General features: G+C 38.6%; 1 protein-coding gene across 8 annotated transcripts in view; it reads right to left on the bottom strand.

Annotated features, from left to right (window-relative positions):
• Positions 1-8,921: 8,921 nt before the first annotated feature.
• The window catches only part of SLC13A1 (solute carrier family 13 member 1), a 120,950-nt gene continuing 105,886 nt past the window's right edge, over positions 8,922-23,985 (bottom strand). The window contains exons 15-16 of one of the 8 annotated variants that reach the window (XM_045792747.2): positions 16,853-16,918; positions 8,922-14,092 (exon numbers count right to left, since the gene is read on the bottom strand). In XM_045792747.2, the coding sequence (XP_045648703.2) occupies positions 14,081-14,092; positions 16,853-16,918 (78 nt within the window). In that variant the 3' untranslated portion in view covers positions 8,922-14,080. Of the gene's footprint in view, positions 16,919-17,316; positions 23,240-23,985 lie in introns of those variants that run through there. The other 7 variants (XM_045792748.2, XM_045792746.2, XR_015723881.1 and 4 more) reach the window with 7 other exon arrangements.

Raw genomic sequence — 23,985 nt, 5'->3', positions numbered from 1 at the left:
CATGAAATCGGGGTAGGCACACTGTTGTTCAATATAGTGTTAAAGCGAAGATACTAAATATCATCTTTGCTGCTGAACTTCATGCTATTTTCCTGCTAAGTGTTTTTATGTTCAGAGGAACAGATGTGGTGATAAGAGATCCTGAGGGGTTTTTTTTGGTTCTTCTTCTTAAAAAATACTAACCCTAAAATACACACACATTGTGTGTGTGTGCACACACGTGTGTGTGCAAAATTTATAAAATAGGAATATGTAACATTTGTGATCTATGATGAGTTCTTGGATAAAATCCTTTTCATAATGGAAAAGGAGTTGCTTTCAAAGCAGTGCTGTATTTTTTGTATTTTTCTTATTTAACCGTCAGGCATTCAATGTTTGCTTGAATCATCAAAAACTTTATTTCAGACGGCAACTGACATTTTCTCATATTAAAAAAATAAATCCTTGAGTTAACAGACATCCAGCACTAGGAGGGAAGGCTTGAGCTGACAGTTGCTTCCTGGCCCAGGCTTTTAATTACAGAGTCAGCATGGAAGTTTCAGAAGCCCCAGGAGACAGCCGCGACATTGACTGGCATTCAGTCCATTGGGAGAACGGTGGTAACAGGGAGGGTGGCAATTACTGGCTTTCAGGGGGAGCGCGATGAGTATTTATCCGCTCTAGGACCCGGAGTCTTCATTTCGTATAGAAAAGAAAAGGACTATTGTTCCATCTGTGTAACTTTCTCAGAAAATAAATTGTTTCCCATAATTGAAATTTTGTAATAATGAAGGCTTAGAATTTATTCACTGTTACATTGAAGCCATTTTGATAAAGCCACATCTTTTTAATGTGTGTTAGATGTTTTCCTGTCCTGTTAAGTACAGTATCCTGAACAAAATATAAAGTCCTCTTACGCAACCGGAGGGATACATTTCAATTGTTTCCGATTTACTGTGAACACAGTGAGACCCTGTTTTTCCAGCTCTGAGTTTTATATCAGCTGTTCTTTCTCAGCATCGGCTTCCAGCTCAACAGCCCAATTGGCCTTTCTAAAAGGTTGTTTAATGTAACCTAGGGACACAGATGACCAAATTTGTTAGATTAAAAAAAAATCATTTCTTCATCATTGTAAATCAATGGGCTTTTATCTGAGGCTCAAAAGAGGACTTCTTTTCCTGTGGATTCAAGCATTTTATTATTGCCATTTTTCTAATCGATTCCCAAGGGATTTACAGAGCATCTGTTATGTGTCAGGGGTGGGGAAGGTTGCCAGAAATGTGTCCTTTGGGTGAGAAAAAGGCTACTGAACTCGGATACTTTGGGAAGTGGGGAGTGCGGGTTTCCAAATTTCTGTCCAGGCTTTTCGCATTTCCAGGCACTGTAAGGAATTCCTCCTTTTTCAGATCTTCTATCTTCTTCTGAATCAGCAAGAGGATGAGACATTATCTCTCTGGACTTTCGACTTTCGAATCAGAAGCATAGTGTTTCCTGTGGCATGTCACCCTTCACAGCCCTGAGATGCCCCCAGGATAACAACAGAAAGGGCTCTGGTCCAGATCACTACATAAGGAAGCTCGTCTAGGTTCTGCGTTTAAAGTGAGGTGGTTCATTCTTAGTTTCTCTGTGAAGTTTGTCTCCCCCGTATGCTTGCTCACAAATAAAGGCCCACACGAATTGAGGTGAACCACATTTAAGAAAATGGATAGGGAGGGGCGCCTCAATGCCTCCGTCAGTTAAGCATTCCATTCTTGGTTTCAGCTCAGGTCTTGATCTCAGGGTCGTGAGATCGAGCCCCACAGTGAATCTGCTTGAGTTTCTCTCTCCCTCTGCCCCTCCTGCTTGTGCTCTCTCTCTAAAATAAATAAGAAAATCTTAAAAAAAAAAAAAAGAAAGAAAAAAGAAAATATATAGGGATAACAAACATGAAAGTAGATAAGAGATTGTTGTACCATTGGTTAGTCTTAAATCAAAGCTTCATGGATAAAAAGATACCAAATAATACACAGACTCCTGGTCCTTCAGTTTCTCCTGACACTTCAGTGTCTCTGTTAGGGAAAATCAGTGGTTCAGATCTCGGCTCTTTTTAAAACCTTCACTCCAGTCCAATTAAATTAAAATCTTTGGGCGCTTCCACTATTAATACAAAAAAATTAAACCTTCCCAGACAACTCTAATGAATGGCACCGAGTTCAATTGATTTAAAATGCACGATGAATAGACACTGCTTTTGCAAAGTCCCATTCCAAACAGGCATTTGATATTTTAGAAATTAGATTCAATCTAATTTCTGAGATAATTTCACTTAAACAGAAAGTTGGAACAAATATGATTTAAAACAGTCTTTGGAAAATTTGTAAGTCAAATGCAACAACATACCAGGGATACACCTTTTCTCAACTTGGCTAATCATAGACCACAATCACAGGTGTGAACTGAGTGTGTCATATTTTGACACATCAATAATGGCTATTAATTATAGCCTTATACTTTACTACTGAAAAATTGCCATTTAAGTGCCACTTGTTAATGATAAATTTTTGGCAGTCTATCCATACATAATCTAAGAGTGGAAAAAATTTCTGCTAAAAATAATCGGGAATAGAAAAGATATTGTGCTACATACTAAAAATGTGTGCTCTGAAAAGAAAGATAGGTGAGCTAGTTTCTACCTATTTTAATTTTTTTCTTTACCAGGTCTTTATATAATAAAAAGGGCCATTTATAAAAAAAAATTCAGGAAAAAGAAAGTTAGATTCACTCCTTTTGACTAATCTGGCAACTTTAAATGAAAGTGATATAACTTCCTCCTCAAGCTTGCCTAGAGTTCCTTAAAGAATAACATTTCAAAACTGTTGGAATTGAGAGCAAATCACTTTTTAGCTTCTTTAGAGAGATCCATACCGTGTCCTTAAATTTAAGAAAATCATATTATGAAGCATCATCATTATTTTCAGGATAGTTTCTTTTCTTTTCTTTTAAAGATTTTGTTTATTTATTTATTTATTTATTTATTTATTTATTTATTTTTTAAAGATTTTATTTATTTATGTGACAGAGAGACAGCCAGCGAGAGAGGGAACACAGCAAGCGAGTGAGAGAGGAAGAAGCAGGCTCCCAGCAGAGGAGCCCGATGTGGGACTCGATCCCGGACGCCGGGATCACGCCCTGAGCCGAAGGCAGACGCTTTAACGACTGCGCTACCCAGGCGCCCCTGTTTATTTATTTTGAGAGAGAGAGAGAGAGAGAGAGAGAGAGTGCAAGTACGGGCAGGGGGAGGGGCAGAAGGAGAGGGAGAGAGAGCAGCTCAAGCAGACTCCCCACTGAGCTCAACCGCCAGAGCCACCCAGATGCCTCAGGATAGTTTATTTTCTGAGCAATTCTTTTGCAAACTTTTCTGGGTAAAATCAAAGTGGCTTCATAGATTAAAAAAAAGAAAAAGAAAAAGAACTAGAGACTGAGTGCATCCTAGATTTTTTTCATGTGAACAATAGTCTTAGAACCTTGAAGACTTCGAGGAAGAGATGTGTTCAGGTAAACTCAGCAGAGACCTTATCTACAGACGCATGAGGAAGGGTGGGCTCTCGGGCTCTCGGCAGAGTCAGCTGAGCAGCCATCTTGATGCCAGCGCCTCTGACTGATCATTGTCGCACGGGAACAGGGAAAGGGTGGTCGTTAAATCACCTGCCAGTGAGCGTGGAGCTGCCTGTCCTGGAGCCTGTCCTCATAACCGTTGAACTGTGCTGCCTCTGCAAAGACTCAGAGAGCCCGAATCCGATAACAGGAGAGCCTACAGGGAGCCTAGAAAGCCCATGTCGGGAAATGAACTTCGTAATCCACTTAGGAGCTGGGGACGTCAATTGTAAAACTTCAAAATTTAATTTTGTATCTTTGGACTTATCCTGTTTGTTATATTCAACTTCTTGAAATTATGAACTGCAAGAAGTAAAAAAGGAAAAGTTACTTTATAAATAATGCTATTCTAAAACGTAGTTGAGTAAGGAGAAAATATTCCCAGTCAGGACCACAGGGCGGCCTCTAAGCAGAGGAGCAACTGAACTTCTCGCTGTTGTTCAGAAGGGTTGTAAGAAAAGCCTTTACACTTGGCTGGGGAGGGCCAAAATCTAAACTCTGGGGCATTCCGGAGTTTAGGGATTCCAGTCAAGCTGGGGGATTCCAAGGAAGCTGGTTTTTGTTTGCTCGTTTTCTTTTTTCAGAATACGAGTCCAAGCAGGAGGCTTTCTCCTCTCAAGGAAAGAACCTCTTGCAAGAGAGTGGCTTACAGATTTGGCTGAGGCTGAGAAGAGGAGCCCTGGAAAGGAAGTAAATGGGAGAGACAGATCAAGCCTTGTAATGAATCATGGAACTTTACATCAAAAACTAGGGATGTACTGTATGGTGACTAACATAACATAATAAAAAAATATTATTAAAAAAAAAAAGATTGTGAAGAAAGAGAAAGAAGGATCAATTTTTGACCAGCTGGGTTTCAAGAGAAGAAATTTAACACGAGAAATATCTAAACAGATCTCTGAGGTATGTACGGATATTTTTCTGATGCATCGCCATGTTGAGTTCCCAAGTGACTCCATTTTGTTGTGGTCATATTAAGATTTAAAATCTATTATTTGGTTTAGCTACTGAAACTCGGATTCAATCAGCACCCTCTAACACTGCATTTTCCAGGATGCTTGATTTATGGTCTAAAAGAATGGGATGCAACCGCCTAAGAGTAAGAAGGAGATCATGAGTGTGAATCTGAAATGGGAGTCACAAGGGCTGTGAAAATACAGTGCCTGGAATTTGATTTCTTAGAGAGTTGAAGAGGAAAACCCCTGTAATCAACTGAACTTTGTCACGCTTTCTAATAGTTAAAAACCCAATTAAAAAATATCCCAAATGGTTTATTCCCTTGAATAATCATCCAACCCTCTTCCTAGACCTTCACTGTCCACCTCCTCTTTGTTCTGATCATCCTAACCCCCTTCTTTTCAAATGCATACTTAGGTTTCTTTTGAAATGTAATGGGCTTGTGAAGTTTGTTTTCTTTTGGTTAAAAGCTCACCTTCTACTGTGGACCCTAAAGCAATTCCTGAGGGTGTATGTGGGGGGATCTTGGGTTGAACTGTCATGTCCAGAAATGAGTTTTGGCAGTCCCTGGGCTCTGGCTGACCGTCTCCTCATTTCTTCCTGAGTACCCACAAAAGCCATATTTCAGATTTTCCAGTCTATTTCCCCGCATCCTCCCTGCACAGCTGAATTAGACAGAGGCAGTGTTATTTGAGATACCCAGAATGAAAGTGTAAAAAACGACTTTAAACTTGCGGGCTGGAAATGAGGTGTTATCTTTCCTCCTCAGACACACAATTTATTTAGGAATTAGAGTCTTTCCTGAAAAGGGAGCAGAGGTCTCTGACACTCATAATTAGACTGGAACCTCATCAGTAGCCGAGACCAAGTCCCCTGGGGAACAAGCTGCCAAGATCAAGTAGGTTTGGGTAACGCTGCTAGAAGCCGTTTGTCACCGGCAATGTCACAGGTATCACCATGTCAGGTATGAGGCAAGAGGACACTGTTTCATGGTTAGAAAATGCATTGAACTGAGACAGGGCTTGCAGACCTTGGGGCTAAACAGAGACTTAGGTTAATGGGATAGTCAGTAATATCCAGTATTAGGGAATATTTATGTCCACTTGGATTTTTGTAACAGAATACTCATCAATCATAGAGGATAAAGCAGGGAGTGAGGTTCCTGGGTTCACATGCTGAAATCATACTTGCCTGTAGATAGAAAGGTCGGTACATGCCGTACCTATGTGTTTGCGCTTAGGGGGAAATGACAGGATTGCCAGCCAGTAGCTGTGAAATGCAGTTTAGTGAAATTAAAATAGTTTCATGAAGCCAAAGCGGGTCTCAGAGGTGGACAGAAGTTCCGACCAAACCCAGACATTCCTCAGAACCCCAAAATCCTTGCTACCAGTGAAGCTATTGATGCCGTATAAAAGTAAAACAGCCATACCTCCGACCAAACAGGGACGTGATGACCAGAGCTTTGTTGCGGCCTTGAGGACTCCGAGGTGGGGGGGTACAAGCCAGGCCGCTGAGGCCGGATCCCTAGCCAGCAAGTTTTAGGTGAGCAGAGAGATAGATTCTTACTGACTCAGCAGCCCCTACCTACCCAGACATCAGGGTCATCAGGGTGCAGACCATGCATGCCCAAATTTGCTTTCCCAGTTCCAGGATGTTTCCCAGATGAGACTGTGCCAACACTTCAGCAAGAATCCGTGGCATGTGGTGGACCTCAGCATGATTAAGACATTGTGAAGTCAATCCAGAAACACCGAGACTCCAGAGAGAAACACCCCTTCACCTCACCCCCAATATGTTGGAGCTGCAGTGAGGAAGGACAACTAATGGCAGAATGCAATCAGGAGGTCAGGAAAAGGTAAATACCCCATCATTTCTCTCTGGGAAGGAAGCAAGACCCATGGCACTGTGAAAAGAGAGAATCCAATTCTGATGTTGCTGTGTTGGTTTTTTGAATAGTTACCAGTTTTCCAATCTCAAAGTAGGCTCGTTCTTACACCAGTTCATTTGCTTTCTTTCTCTTCTTTCGTTTTTTTCTTTCTTTCTTTCTTTCTTTCTTTCTTTCTTTCTTTCTTTCTTTCTTTCTTTCTTTCTTTCTTTCTTTCTTTCTTTCTTTCTTTCTTTCTTTAATTTTACTTATTTATTTGACAGAGAGAGAGACAGCGAGGGAGGGAACACAAGCAGGGGGAGTGGGAGAGGGAGAAGCAGGTTTCCTGCTGAGCAGGGAGCCCGATGTGGGGCTTGATTCCAGGACCCTGGGATCATGACCTGAGCTGAAGGCAGACACTGAACAACTGAGCCACCCAGGTGCCCCTCTTACACCAGTTCTAGGCACACACATGTGTGCACACACACTCAAATATACACTACATAAACATATATTCATACCTATGCACATTATGCATCTACACTGTAATAAATGTTCGTATACTTTATATAACACAGTATAAGTCTGAAGTACAGGTGATTTTCAAGGTAATAGAATTTATTCATTCCCTTTTTTTTTTCAACAAATATTCAGAGTTCTCACAATGATGCAGATAGTATTTTCATGCCAGAAATATAAGTCAGACAGGGTCCCTCCTTTCATGGAATCTATCTTCAAGTCTAGGGAGACACAAAATGAAGAAATAATAAAATAATTCAGGGTAATTGTGATGAAAAAATTAAAACAGAGCAATATAATTGAAAATGACTGAAGTGAGTTGGGCAGTTTAGACAAGACCTTGCCTAAAGCTTAAAAAATTTCACCCATCCATCATTGGTTCCAAATTCTGTCCTCTATTTAGGTTCGTTCCTTCATGTTCCATCAACCAGGAGTGCAGAGAGGGTAGACAAGAGCAGGAGGCCAGAGTTTTGCCATTTCCTGCTGGAACCACACAGGTTAGACTAAGGGAAGGGAAAGCACGGGGGCCTTTAAACTCCCCAGGGCTTCTCTCTGGTCCTGCTTTATCCGTGAGCGCTGAGTCCAGATGTGACGGGCAACTGCCCCAGATTGCCCCATCCTGGCTAGTTTTCTCCAATAAATGCTGTGCTGGGTCTGCTATGTGTACTGCAAGATCATAATACTTGTTTGCCACTTAGATGCATGCTAGGGTGTATTTATGAATGTTTATTGCAGAAGGCTTTATAATAAGGAAGAACACATAAGTGTCTCATAACTGAATATTGATTAAATAACTTACACATGACAAACATGAAAAAATGAGTAAGAATCATGTTGTTATGAGAAAAAACCATAATTTACCAATTCTATAATCCATAGCCCTTTTGATTCATCCATCCATCCATCCTTCTTTCCTTCCTTCTGATTAATTTTGTTATTAACATTCAATAAGCCATTTTTCCCATGAAGTATTTATCATGTTACTTCAAGGAATTGATAACAATATCTAATCTTGTTAAAGTGACTCCATTTCGTGATTTTGCACTATATCTAAAATCTTCAGCAGTTTCTCCCATTTAAATGTTTGGTCACAAAGACTGAATAAGACTGCAGATGATCTGATGCTACCCACAGCAGCCCCAAACATATGCCCTACATTGAAGTATTTTCTTGTGATTACATGGTCATTAGTGTAATTATTACAGAAATGTTAAGACTTCAGTTAAGGGTGCCTGTGGCCAATCGGAATTTTTATTTAAAAAGTTGTAATTTGTGTCCATTTACCTCAACTGAACAGCCCAACATTCACTAAAGGCATAAGGAAATACATGGTGTATGGGGGCAGTGAGGTGCTGTCGGTCAAAGGTACAAACTTTCACTTACAAGACAAATCAGATTTGCTGACCTAAGGTGCGGCATGACGACTGCAGTTCACAACACTGTATTGCGTACTTGAGACTTGCTGAGAGAGGAGATCTTAAATCTTCTCACCACACGTACACAAAGGTAACTACGCGAGGTGCCCGAGGTGTTAACTAATCTTACTGTGGTAATCATTTGACAATATATACATGTATCGAATCATCACATTGTACACCTTTTATACAATATGTCACCTCTATCTCAATAAAGCTAGAAAAAGAAACAAAGAAAACACAGGGGAATACCAAGAAACCACATCCCCTAGAAAAAAGCAATCTGTGAGTGGTTGGCTCTAAGCACCTTAGAGAAGTAGCAATTAGGGCAATAGCCTCGCCCAGAGGCCGGGTAACTTTTGACGGCTGCTGGTAGAGGCAAACAGGGTGGGAACAATGTGCACAGGCATGGGTGATTAACCCCAGCAGAGACTGTGGACGAGTGTTAGGGAATGAAGATCCTGCTATTGAAAAGTGGGCTCCTTTCTAGCTTGTATTTTGTTTATATGACCATAAGTACGATTAGAAATACACAGAGATTTACACACGGAAAATTACTCTTTAAGCAACAGTTCTTTTATTTGTCGGGACGGGCATTCCAGTTGCAAGGATGAGTGTTGACTTCCATTCAGAAGCAATTCATCTCGGTTTCCATTAACCAGCTTAGAGCCTGGTTCAAAATGCAGTTAATTTTATTTATGTGATGTCTTCTGGCTTCTGGGTGCCTAGAGAAACATAACTCAAATTATGTTCTAAGAGCAAGGTGGTAAACAAGCTTCTCAACTTCAAACAAACAACAAACAAAAAGTACCAGGGGTAGGAGTTGGGGCGGGTTTGAGGTAGGAATGAAAACCAAAGTCCTTGGTTTTTGGTAAGAAAGCTCATTCTGTGACATATGGAAGTGGGTAGCAAACTAGCAGTTCCATCATTGTATATCATTAAAAAGAAGAAAAGTTTTTACGGATTTCTCTTTCACATCTGAGCATGAAGCAAGTGCTCAGAAAGTAACTGCCTTTCTTCAGGTCACTTGAACTGTATGGTGACTTGATTTCTTTTGCAAATCAGTTTCATGTTTTGATCACAATAGTCAGTAAGAACATATTGGAAAAACATACTGATACCATGTAGTTTTCAACAGTTATTTATGTGGAGATCTGAGAGGAGAAACGTCTCCCAGTGAGGCCATTGTGCGGTTAACCCTTCTTGCATGCAGTTAAAAATAAGTCCATTTCCAACAAATTTTATTTTGTAGAACATCGTACTCTGGAGACACTCTAGCTCAGCAGTAACTAAAACGGACCCATGACCAAGACAGCCTTAACATTAGACAGACTTCTTCCTGATTCCAGACTCCTGACCGCACCTTTCTCAGAGTATCTGCTTTAGAAAACATGTAAATTCTTTCTCTGCCCCTTTGAGATACAAACCTTTTAGAGGCCGTTTGCCAGTTTAAACCCAGGAATGTCTTTCTCTGGGAGCTGGGAGTTATTTCTTTAAAATGTCATCATCAAGGAGACAGGGCCACAGTTTCTGTGGGAGAACAGGAGGCTAACTTTTAAGTTCTATGGGTGCCTAGTAGCAAACATAGATGGCCTAATCACAGAGAAAAGCTTTTGCAAACTCAGGAATAACTCACTGGCTCCACACATCTCATTAACCAACCTTCCCTCCTAATGTCCTCCAGTACTCTTCCATAAGCTCACCCCAGTGCTTACAAACTCTCCTGCCTTTTGTTTCAATGGAGATGAAGTCAAACTCAGTTCTGGCCTTTCTCTCCTGTTGCAATAGCTTTGCATAAAATCTTCCTTATTTAACTTTGGTGGAATTTTTGCTTTGACACCCAAATGTGATTATCTGTGGTGGACATGAAAGCCTCTAATGTCCCAACAAGCTGCCTCATATAATTAGTGTGATCAGAAGGGTTTTGGTGGAGGATGGGGACAGGCCTGGATGAGAAAACAATTATTTACATGTAGTGATAGGTCTCTACCATGTTGTCTACTCAATCTTAATGAAAATAATAGAACAAAAGTACAGATTACATTTCATAATTTGTGTAGCTATTTTATCACAAGTACTTTGACAATCTCTGGTGTTAATTGTTCATTCTGTTTTGTTTACTTTCAGGAATGTTATTGGCTGGAGTAGGGAAGAATCCTTATACCCCCTATATCTTATGGATTGTTGGAGAGAAAGATAGAGAGCAAGTGAGCGAGCTAGGTTGGTACACTCTCATTCTTGCATACTTAGAAGAAATCACTCTAGACTTATTGAAACCCTGAAAGCAAATATCAGGGACCATAGCAAAGAAAGCCACAAACTAGGGGAAGCTTTCAGGGAGCTTTCTGCCCTTATGTTAATTGCTTCAGACTTAAGGTAGTGACCTTAAGGACTGTTATTTTTGGAAAACATCTTTGGACTTAGAGAAGATTACACCCATTTGTAGATATCTGGTGGCTATTATGAATGGAACTCCTTGAAATTCTATAAAAACTAAAAGAGTTGTGAAAATGTTAAATATATCATTAATTAAATTTTCTTTTTCTTGAGACTTTTTGTTAATGTTTGTCTTACAAACCATCCCCAGCAGAATATGATTCAAGCAATGAAAAAGGAGTTTGATTGTGGTGGTGATTATGGCAGTAGTGTGGGGAGAGAAGTTTAGAATAATACAAGGAAAAATAAAGATGGTATAATTGTCATCACCAGCCATTACCTAATTAGGCTGTCCTACTCTCTTAGAACTGATAATAGCAAATTTAATAGCTTTATTTATATGTCAAAGATAGATTTCATAGATAACTAGCAAATTGCCTAATACTCTAAAGTTCTAAGTAAATGTCCTGAGTTGAAGTCGGTCTTTACTGGTGACACAATCCTTTGAGAATTCTTCAATGAGCTGGATCTGGGGAGAGTGAGATAGGAGAGGCTTTTGCTTATGACAAAAACAAACTTTGATGCCCAAAGAAAATAAAGAGTTTTCTCTAAATCAATAGTAAATCAGAACCAGCCACAAGCTGATCTTTTGAAGAACCCGTAGATGTCAGAGTCTGTAACCGTTTTGAAGTACTGCAGCTTCGGCTCCGTTAGAGGCTTTCTTGGAAGGTCTGGTCTGAAGCAGTTGCTTCACCTTTTGGAGGCTCCTATGATTTCAAGACCCTAAACTATATAGATTGAACCTAATTCCTATACCGCTTCAAGGTCGAAAAGTCTTTCACATGTATTCACTGTTTTGGAGAAAGTTCTTCCCTAGGCTCGCCATTGGAATGGGTATTTTCCTGACAGCCCGTCTCCTCTGAGAAGTGAGTATAGAAGGCTGCAGTGTACAGGCATCCCCTCTGCGGTTCCTCTCAAACTACTTCTGAGTCATTGTTTTTAGAAAGGCCAAACTTTAGGTTCTTTTTTTTTTTTTTTTAAGATTTTATTTATTTATGTGACGGAGAGACAGCCAGCAAGAGAGGGAACACAGCAGGGGGAGTGGGAGAGGAAGAAGCAGGCTCCCAGCGGAGGAGCCTGATGTGGGGCTCGATCCCAGAACACCAGGATCACGCCCTGAGCCGAAGGCAGACGCTTAACGACTGCACTACCCAGGTGCCCCCAAACTTTAGGTTCTTGGTTCAGAAACTCCAACTCACTGTGAAGTTCGAACATGTTGTGAACATGTGTTTCCAGGGACAGATGGGGGGGTGGGGCATGGAAGCCCCCTTTTGCTCAGATTGCTACAAAGGGACCTCCCCAGCTTCTGAGGATCCTACTAAGCGCTTACAGAATCCGTAAGAATTCTATGTTGCTAACCGTATTGGGTTGCAGACTCACATCTCATCAACATTAGTGATAATGTTTTCAAAACACTTTTTTATCAATAATACCTTTTATCGTTAGAGCTCTTAATCATTTAGAAAATAGTTTCACAAGCATCATCTCAATCTATCAATTTCATAGTTACCACCCTCCCAACCATTCTTATATTTATTCAATCAATAATTTTAAGGAATTATTAAGCACCAGATATACCTATATGAGCTACATATTTGTAAATGTATTTTTGAATTGAGGAAATTCAGGGTAAGGTTGATTACATGACTAGTTCAGCATCACAAGAGAGTAACTTTTACATCCAGGTCTTGCACGTAGAAAGTAAGGCAAATCCATTACCCTCCTGGTGATTTTTAGATTTGAAAAGCAGTCTACTCTAGCAGGGCAAATGACTAAGACCCAGTGCCTGTTGCTGCTGAGATAAGTTTGAGCTTTAAGTATTTTTCTTCTTCTTCTTTTTTTTTTTTCCTGAGAAGCAAACCTTCCTTCCACGTAGGTGGGAAGTCTAGCTCAGGGACCAGAAAAACATTGTGATATCTATGTTTCATCATTTCTAGAAGGAGAGGAAGTAGAAGAGAGAACAAAGTCAGGTACATAATGTCAATTTATATCTCCTTATGATACATTAATGGGTCTAAAATTATGTGATCACTATTCTTTGATTCGTATGTGCCCTGGAATGTTAGCCTCAAATAAAATTTGTGCTGTTATTTGTTAAATGCGTTTCTCCGAGAAGCTCATAATGTTAAAAAGCTAGTCATCTTCCTAATTTTTATAACATTGTAGTAAGGAAGCAGTGGTACAGGGAATTGAGATGATTTGGACAATGTCAGAAAAAACGTGAGACATAAACTGATATGCACGTAAACTGATTTAAATACATTTGAATTTAGTCAAGGTATCAGATAACATGGTAGTGTTAATTTTACAACTTTATTAATTCTTGATTATATCGTATTAATTCTGGGTGCACCTCATTATTCTTTTAGAGAATAGGACCATGTTTCATAAGGATACAGTTGCAATTAACTTTTCTTCCAGAATTTAGGTAGTGCCAGCAAGGAGGCATTGCCATATATATCGCTCAGGATAAACTAGGTTATGCCGTGGTAAAACAGCCACGAATTCTAGTGGTTAAAGACAATAAAGGTTTATTTCTGTATCAAAGCCAGGCAGAGGCTGGCTCTGCTCCCCAGAATCACTGAAGGATTTTGATCAAGGGAGGCACCGACATTTCAACATCAGGTTTCAGGGTTTGCTGTAGGAGGCGAGGGGGAGACTAGAGAATTGCACAGGAAGATTTCTACTGCCCCAACCTGGAAGTGGTACAGGTCATTTCCATTCACATTTCTTTAGCCAAGACTAGGCCCGCTGGCCTGCCTAAGGGTAAGAACGCCTAGGAAATTTAGGTTCCCATATGATCAAGGACAGGAGAACTGGATATGTAGTATTTATCTCAGTACGTTTGTGATACTCACAGGGCATTGATGGGATTTGAGAGTAGAGAAAGATGAAAAGGTTTGTAAACCAATTGTCTAAATAAAAGAAAACACAACTGGCTACTTGATACTGTGTATAAATCTTTTTAGTTCAAAGTATATGTTTCTCAGTCTGTCTTTCTACATTTCATTGATCACAATAAAGAATTTTTTAAAAGAATTTCACTACATACTGTATTACTCAGAGTTCTCTAGAGAAACAGAACCGATAGGGTGTGCATCTGTGTATGGAAAGATACCTGTTTTAAGGAATTGACTCATGATTATTGACGCTGGCAAATCCCAGATCTGCAGGGTGGGCTGGCAGGCTGGAGATCCAGAAAGAGCCAACGTTGTATTCAAGGGCACGGGCCATCTGCTGCAGAATTCCCTCTGGCTAGGAGAGCAGGCTAGGGTTCTCAGGAACTCACCTGATGGGGCCCATCCACATTAAGGAGGGTAATCAGCTCTATTCTAAGTTACTATTTTAAATGCTAATCTCATCCAAAACAACGATTATCACAGGATTATGCAGACTAATGTTTGACCGCGTATCTGGACACCACGGCCCAGCCAAGCTGACACATAAAATTAATCATCACACATACTTAAGTATAATCCCACCAGCTATGGGGAGCAAGGAAGATGTACTTGCCCTTATGACCAGTGCCTTCCGCCTGGATTATTCTTTTATAGACACATCCAGATTCATGATTCCGTAAGAATCAATGTGTTTAGTAATAATCCCTTCAGAGTTACTGAAGATCAGTTTGCTTTTAAATACTAAGCTTACAAATGAAGTCTAAAACCTAATGGCACTGCTTCTCCTCATTCGTTTAGTAAATTCCTTTATAGCATTAGTTCTTTTCGGATTTTTAATCACTAACCCATTATAGTCTTCTATAAAAGTTTTCCTTAGAGTTTTTTCTTCAAGTATGAAAATATTTCTACCCAGATAGATAAAATTTAAAAATGTGTATTAAAATTAGATTCCTTTCTATGTTAAGAATTAGGTACTGAGAATTAAATAGCATGTTGAAAAGTAAGGAGTGTATTGTTGCCTGAAGAAAAGTCATCCAACTTTTATAAGGAGAAGAAAGGAAGAAACTATCAACTATCACATAATAGCTGAAACAGGGGACTTCATGAAATATGTTTTTCAAGAGTTTTTCTTTTGTAAGGAGCAGCGGTAAGGCACTTAATCTGTGTCTCTGAATTTATAAAAGCGTGTAATCATGTTGTCACCTATTTCTAGAGCATTGGATGGGGATTAACAAGATAATGTTGGTAAATTGCTTTGAGAATCTCAGATGAAGGGCAGTGGGCAAGAAAGTAGTCAGCTAAACACTGATTGCAATACACTCACATGTGTGCAAACAAGTGTACACACTTCTAAGATACACTTATGTGTATGTATGTATCATAATGGGTTCCACATGTTCCTGTGTCATCTGCAGCAGGGCTCTCAACCTTGGCACTATTGACATTTTGGGTCAATTTGTTGTGGGGGCTGTCCTGTGCATTGTAGGACATTTAGCCACATGCCTGGTCTCTACCCACTACATGCCAGTGGCACCCCTCACTTCAGTTGTGACAACCAAAAATGTCTCCAGACATTGTCACATGTCTCCTAGAGAGCAAAAATCACCTCTGGTCTAGAACCGCTATTCAGAACCAATGATAGGGAGTTAAAGTATGAGAAAATTCATAAATTAGGCTAAAAGGGAGCTTTTAAATTAAAAAGAATAAAACACTTTTTTTTTAAGTGATAGCTTAAAGGAGTTTTTTTTTTTTAACCTTGATACGCTGACCTCCCCTCCCTCAAATTTATGTTGGAGGAAAAAAAGGCAAAAATTACTAAGATAAGTTTGAACAAAATTGGCAGGGGAATTGCCCTTTTGATTAATTATTATATTAATTAATGCAGGGTGCTATTGAAACAGGAATAGACAAATAGCCCAATGGAACATAATAAAGAACCTAGAAACATACACAAACACAAGACACCCCTTAACATTTGTAGGATCTAGGGTAAGAGTGCAAATGGAAACCCATATGCCATTTAACTAAGCTAGCAAACAATTAAGTGAAATATGTTTTATCTTTTTAATTTGACATACACATTTATATGCATTAGATTTGGAAGGCAAGACTTGAATTTATAATTCTCGGATTCCTGGAGTTCTGCTTCAGAATGCGGTAGTACAGGAGGAGCAGGCCTCAGACTCCAGCTCCTGAGTCTCAGCCGACCCCTCTTCCCTTCCCATCCCCAGAGGTCTCATGCACACTAGATTTGTGAACACCAGGCTCCTAGCCTGTACATTTAAGCTCTTTCCAGGAATCCACCAACATGGCCTCTACTTGGCCAGTCCTCGAGCTTATGGTGGTATGCTCTGCTTTTGGGGAAGCACGTTGTGCACGCTGTATAAGTGAGCCCAGAGTTGTTTGGGCATGAAATTCTGGGATCCAGGGGCTCTATCACTAGCTAGGCTTAAAATTGTGACATGCGCTCTGGGTGGGTCAGTCTCTTGCCTTGCTGTGTCCTCTCACCACAGGAAGGGATGTGGCTGGAGGGGGACCACGGCAGACCCTTTGAAGCATGGGCCCTAAGCTAGAGGTTCCCCTTCTTGGAGTTGATGGTGGTACTGCACAAACATATAGGGAAATGTTTTTACATGACAAGAGTCTTTCAAACCAATGGGGAGAGATTAGGGCATTCAACAAACAGTATTGGAATAATTGGTCATTTATATAGAAAAAACAAAATTATACCTTTTCCTTATAGCAGCACAAAATAAATTCAAAGCTATATTAAAAACCAAAATAATAGTTTTTTTGCTTTTGTTTTTGTTTTTTAATATAAGAGAATGACTATGATCTCAGGGAGAGTATCATGTCGAGCCACAGGGGAAAGTCAGACAGAGGCAACACAAACTCTATCACCACAGGTTCATAATTGATATCCTGGTGAGAAGTTTAAAAGAATATTTAGTTGCTCTGTAAACATTCACTAGAACACAGTTTAGGGCCTCGATTCAAAGATCTATTATTTGTTTTAATGAACAATGTAACTGTTGTGGCCGCCCTACTGAGGCAGATTGACAGTCTCCCCTCCTCCTCAAATTCAGTTCCTATGTCAGGCTAATAAGCCACACAAGCACCAAGAGGGTATGAAAAGTTGTATTACTCACATAATGAAGCTTTCTGGGGAGAGCAGGGCAGGCACCCAAGCAGATCAAAAAACCTAGAGGCCCAGTCTAATAATGAGAAAAAAACATTAGACAAATCCTAATAAAGTGACATTCTACAAAGTACCTGACCAGCACCTCTCAAAACTGTCAAGATCGTTAAAACAAAGGAAGTCTGAGAAATTGTCAGGAGAGCCTAAGGAGGTACGACAACTTAATGTGGTCTTATCCTGGAACAGAAACAGGACATTAGGTAAAACTAGGAAATGTTATTAAAAAATGTACTTTAGTTAATAATAATGTACCAATATTAGTTCATTAATTGTAATATACCATACAAATTAAGGTGTCAATAATAGGGGACATTGGGTGCACAACATATTATACTGTCTTTGCAATTTTCTGTAAATTTAAAATTATTCTAAAAATAAATCTTATTTAAAAACTGTATTAAAACTTTATTTAAAAAAAAAAAAAAAACAACTGGGACCAATGAGTCAATGAAAGAGACTAAAGTCCCCACACAGAGAGTATTCTTCAAGGGAGTTTGGCATGTGAAAAGACAGTCTTATAAATCGGTGGGGAAAATATTAGACTTTTCATCTTGTATTACCAGGGCAATAGGTTTATTCATACTGAAAACGTAAACATAGATGCTTATTCTCAGTATTTACAAAAATACACTTTAAATGGATTAAAAACAAAGGTTAAAAGCAAAACAAATATTTTAAAAGAAATTATACTGAGGGCTTCAGAGGTGGGGGATTGGGATAGGCTGGTGATGGGTATATTAAGGAGGGCACGTATTACATGGAGCACTGGGTGTTATAGGCAAACAATGACTCATGGAACACTACATCAAAAACTAAGGATGTACTGTATGATGACAAACATAACATAATAAAAATTAATAAAATAAATAAATAAAATCTTAAATAAAAAAAGAAATTATAAGGAATAAGTTTATAAGTAGAGTAGAGAAGGTTTTCCTTAAATAAGATACATATAGAATAAAACACAGAGGAAACATTAATTTGGTAAAAATTAATGAGGATTCAAATTTAATGAGGGCTTAAATCTGAAATCTTCAACTTGATTAAAAAAACAAAATAAACAAAAGCAAAAGATGGTCATTCACCAGGACAAGATATACGCAACTACAAGTGTCAACGGTTGATTACAAGCAGGAATGTATCAAGAAATTCTACAGTTTAATAAACAGAAGCCAAACAACTCAATAGAAAAATAAGTGGGAAAATATCTGAACTGGCAATTCATAGAAAAAGAAATTTAAAATATTTAGGGGCGCCTGGGTGGTGCAGTTGTTAAGCGTCTGCCTTCGGCTCAGGGCGTGATCCCAGCGTTCTGGGATCGAGCCCCACATCAGGCTCCTCCGCTAGGAGCCTGCTTCTTCCTCTCCCACTCCCCCTGCTTGTGTTCCCTCTCTCCCTGGCTGTCTCCCTCTGTCAAATAAATAAATAAAATCTTTAAAAATAAAATAAAATAAAATATTTATTCTCATTATCAATCAGGGAAATGCAAACTTAAATCATCAAATACTAATTATCCATTCGTCAAATTGGCTAAGATTATAAGAAAATTGCAAATATCAATTGGAAAATATGAGGATAAGTGAAAATTATCAGCAATTTTGGTGGGAGTGGAAATTAGGTGTAGCTACTTTTGAGGATGACTTGGCAATATATAGTGAAGACGCAGATGTTACAAAGACAAGGTGTCTACTGTACAGAAATTCTCACATAAGTGCATGAGGGGCCATGAAGAAGGCTTTTCATTGCAGTATCAATGGTTTGTTTTGTTTAAACTGTCTTTCTTTTTTTTGAAAGCTGAGGTGAGGATTTTATTTTTTTTTAATTTTTTATTTAAATTCAATTAGCCAACATATAGTACATCATTAGTTTCAGATATAGTGTTTAATAATTTATCAGTTGTGTTAACCCAGTGCTCAGCCCATCATGTGACCTACTTACTACCCATCACCCAATCATAATAAGAAAACATTGCAGACAATCTCAGTGTGTATCAGTGGAGGAAAGGCAAGTACTTCACGGAGTAGTCTTACAAAGATATTTTCTACATTCCTTATAAACTAATGAAATATGTATATTATCATGTCATATATTGAATATATATATTGTTAAGGGAAATATATATACTGAAGAAGGACATATGAACATAAACAAACGACAAGCCAATTTAAAGTCATGTCTACCTAGTCATGAAAACAGATCCCTAAAATTATTATGGCAAAGTTTTATTTAACTTAATTTGAATAACAATAGAAAGTGCAAAAAAGGTTTATGAGTTTTTGACAATTCACAATGATCTCTCTTTCAATGACAAAAATTAGTGAAATTTTACTTTTTATTGACACTGGCAAAAGTAATTTGGCAAAAATTGAGAAAATGACAAATTTAGAATTAAACTGTCATTCAACTTCATACTACCTAGATTCCTGGCATTTATTAAGATTATATGCTCAGGAAAGTGATATTTGTCAAACAATGTTTGAAGACAGGACTGTTTTGTTTCATTTTCATTTCTGTGACCCCTGTCCTTGGCACATTTCTAGAGCAGGGTAATCATTCTGCTATTGCTGCAGGAAAGCATGAATAGGGCGCCTCCGTCACTATAATAGAAATGCCTGACAGCTAGCTGTTAAGTCCTGGTGGGTCCTAATGCAATGCTCTTCGTTATTTTAACATCATTCCCATCTACTGAATTATTATTTTTTTTTAAAGATTTTTTATTTATTTATTTGACAGAGATAGACAGCCAGCGAGAGAGGGAACATAAGCAGGGGGAGTGGGAGAGGAAGAAGCAGGCTCCCAGCAGAGGAGCCCGATGTGGGACTCGATCCTGGAACGCCGGGATCACGCCCTGAGCCGAAGGCAGACGCCTAACGACTACGCTATCCAGGAGCCCCCCATCTACTGAATTATTGAGTAGTTTTGTCAATCTGACCAATTTAAAAAATATATTCCACTTGCTTTTTTAAATGTAAAATTTTAAAACGTATTTTGTTACAATAGCCACTCCTGTTTTCTGTAATTATTTATCTTCAGTAAATTAGATGAATAGTAGCTATAATTACAGTTAAATGTAATATATATTGGTGGCCCTTAACTGGGTTATTTCTGCCCCCCAGGAGATATTTGACATAGTCCAGAGATAATGATGGTCATCACGAATGGAGGACGTTGGCTCCTGGCATCTAGAGGGTTGAGGCCAGGAAAGCTGCAAAACATCCTATAATGCGCAGGACTGCTCCTCACATAAAAGACTTCCCTGGACTATAGTCAGTAGTTATGTTGTTGAGAAACCCTGATATACACTGAAGGGAGAAGGAAAGACATCCCAAGACCAACTAGTAAACTAGTTCCCCATTGAGCAAATGTGTAACAGAAATCAGAATCTCCCACAATAAGAGACGCCAATGCACATGAAAGGGCTGCCTGTTTTGTTTGTTTTACTTCTTTCCCCTAGTCGGTTTGGTCGAAGTGCCCCTGTCCTCTTCCCTACGCTGTAAGGAACGAGAAGTGGGGCAGAGCCTGGCTCCGGGCAAACACTTACCTCCATAGTGATTAGAAAGGAGTTTTTGCCCAGAATAGAGAAGACTAAGAGCAAGCCTAAAGAATTTGACTCAAAAGGGAATCAAAACCCTGAATCCTTTGGCTCTGCAAGCCACAAATACATCAAAACGGAGGAAGTGCGAGCCTGCAGTCACCAACATTAGGAAGCGGCTCAGCACGCAGGAAAACCCAAGGTCAGATCCTCCCTCCACGGAGGGCCTGGGGGCTGTGTATGTCCTTTCCCTTATCTATTAGAACAGGAACAAAAACCATTAGATAAGCATGCAAAGGCAGTGAGTGTAGCTTCAGTAAATAGCACCTGATGAATGAAGAAGAAAAAAATGATAAAAATCCTTCAAGGATCATTTATAATCTTCCACAGTCACTGGCGAGACTTTAAGTGTATTAAAGGCCAAATAATAAATTATGTTTGGCTGCCTTTGCATATTTTTCCATAGGCTATGCAAATAACAACAAATTATGCTAATCTAATCTGTCGTGGCAATCTTAACTTAATCTTAACCATAAGGGCAAGAGGAAAATGCTGAAAACTTGTTTATCACTAATCCTGCTGCCGCTGAATCTGAATTAAATTAATTTTTCCACCTTTAACAAACCGGTGAGGCAAACATCAAATATATTTCACTGTAGGAAGGTTAAAAATGTTTTTGTGCCTACTGTGAAATACAATTGCTGCATCCAAAATATGTGAGTCAGCGCAGGGAAATCCCCCAGAACGGTGCCTGCTGCCCCGTAAAATGTGTGAGCTACTATTTTTATTAACGCTGGGCCCCAAGACGGCCTCGGGTCTGGTAAGCGTCCTGTGACTAGCCGAGTGAAGAGTGCGGTGGTCGAGTCCAGACGTCCTCATGGGACTGACTCTGAACATCAGGGGGAAATAGCTGGGGGGAAACCTGGAGATACCAGGACCAGGAACAGCAAGAGCACAATTGTCATTCTTTGCGTCCAGCAAATGTTCTTCAAGCCCCCCCCCCTTTTCTGAGGCAGGAAAAGACTAAGTAATCTGAATAGGAACAGAAATCCGAGTAAGAAAACTCAGTGACGCATGCCCTCTCCTAGCAAGAGCGGATGAGGTGACAGCTTTTAGCCATGTTGAAACAAGCAAGGGAAGCAGGTACTGATCATAGTGAAGTAGTCGAACACTGTATAGAATTCCACAGGGAAAGTAGCTCAGGGAAAAAGTATTTGTTCTGATGATAACATCAATAACATAAAATCAGCATGGGAACTATTAGAATAAGACTGTAGAATCTTATGAAAGCACATGAGACAGGATCTGAACAAATGTAGTAGAAAAGAAAATGCTCATTGAATATAACCACAAATCAGCTGATGGCAATAAATGCTGACAGCATAGAGACGTTATCGGCAAGTAACATCTAGAACATACGTAACAAACAAAACGACATAACATACAGTTCACATGGTATTACCATCTATTAGAAATGTTTTTAGAACTTCTAAATATATGGGGTTATTTTGAACTGTTTGTTATTAGCTACTAATTTTATTACATTGTGGTCACTCAGCATTGTCTAAAATTGATTTGCTGTAGTTTATTGAGATGTTTTGTGAAATAGTTCATGATCAATCCATTTGTAAAAAAAATAATGGAGAAATGGGTGCAGTTACAAACATAGCAGACAAAATAACAGGATCATATTGAAAATTTTATTCCAATAATATTGAAAACTAAGGTGAAAGTCACTCAAAACAAAATTTTTAGAAACCTGAATTGATTTATAACATCAAAGCAGAATCAAATCTATTTACTAACCAAAAAATCTAGCTGGGTAGAGGGATGGAGAGATTGACAGATATGTGATAAAGCAAGTAAAGCAAAATGTTAGTGGTAGAATCTAGGTGGTCGGTAGAGGGACCTTCACTAAAATTCCTTCAACTTGGCTATATGAGAACTTTCAGAGCAAAATTTTGTGAGAAAATTTTAGATATGTATGCAGTCAATTTCTCTCAAGTCTTGGAAGAAAGATAATTTATGTCTAATAACTCCAGGGATTAGAAAAAGTGGGAAACATACTTAACTCACATGATAAGAGTATTGTAACTTTGATAATAAAGTTGGACAAAGAAAGAAAAATTATAAACTAACTTTATATATGAACATTGCTGCAAAACATAAAATAGCTTTATGATATTGGGGGGCAGGGACGTGTTTCTTAAATGAGTACATAGAATGTATCCATAAAGGGCAAAAAAGGAAAAAAACACAAAATGCTAAAGGAAACAACACATAAGTTTTACTATGTTAAAATGAACAATTTGGTTCAAAGATCATCCATCATGAAAAACAACAACAACAACAACAACAACAACAACAACCTGCCAAGCACCATGAGGACAGTTATATAAAGTAAAGAATTACTATAAATCAATAAAAAGAAATATCAGGTTAGGGAAACCCAATTTATAGACAATTCAAAGAACATGAAATTCCAAGGGCTGGCTAATAAATATATGGAAAAATGCTCAACCTCGGAACATATTAGAAAACTGTTAAAGCAATATCAGCATAAAATTCCTATGAGAATGGCAAGAATTGAAATGCTTAACAACAAATGTTGAAAAGGCTGTGGGCAAATGAGAACTGTACACTGCTGTCAGGAGTATAAATGAATACAATCGCTACTGAAAGCCAACTAGCAATACCTAGTATAATTGGAGATGTCCATACTCTGGAACTGAGCAATTTCAATTGCATTGATCTTCTCTAGAGAAATTCGTACATGTGCGCAACGAGCCATGTGCAAGAATATTACTAGGAAAAAAATATTATCCATTACTAGAGAAGTTGATAAAATTGTCTTTTAAAATAAAATCTAATGCTATACAGAAATTAAAATGAATAAACTAGATCTACACATATTAATACCGTTCCTAAGAAAAATATATTGTAAAAATATACCCACAGAATGATAAAAGTTATATAAAACTTAAAAAAACCACTCTAAACATAGTACTATAAATTGCTTATACTATACATACACACAAATATAGAAAATGTATGATATCATAGATAGATGGGAAAGAGGTAGTGATTACCACTGGTGGCAGTAATGAGTTTTAGGGGGCTTTAGACGTTATTTGGAATATTTATTTCTTTTGGAAAAGATATATGAAATGAATATTATAAATTGTGATTAATTAAAAAAAATTGCAAGGTGGTTTCATGGGATAGTGGATATACTGGTAGTGTTACTAATATTTTCTGTGCTTTTCTATGTGTTTGAAGTATTTCAAAATTAAAAATGAAAAATAGATAAAAACAACTGATATACATGGAATATATTTCAAAGACTATAATGGTCATTCTTTAGATATTCAATCAAGCCAGTAGTATACCAAACACCTGAACTAAAAGTGTGGCATTTCTCCTCCACTCCGCCCTCACCCCACCTCAACTCACCCCTACTTCCCACCCAGGTCATAATAAGACCTGCTTTTCCTGAATGATGTCTTGTGATTATTTTATGGGATTTTATTATAGAGCATTCTTAGAAACAG

This window comes from Ursus americanus, chromosome 3 (assembly GCF_024610735.1).
Source record: "Ursus americanus isolate L20-20 chromosome 3, mUrsAme1.1.p, whole genome shotgun sequence".
In the NCBI taxonomy this organism is placed as follows: domain Eukaryota; kingdom Metazoa; phylum Chordata; class Mammalia; order Carnivora; family Ursidae; genus Ursus; species Ursus americanus.
Note: the sequence above shows the minus strand (reverse complement) of the source record. Positions and strands in the feature narration are given on the sequence as shown.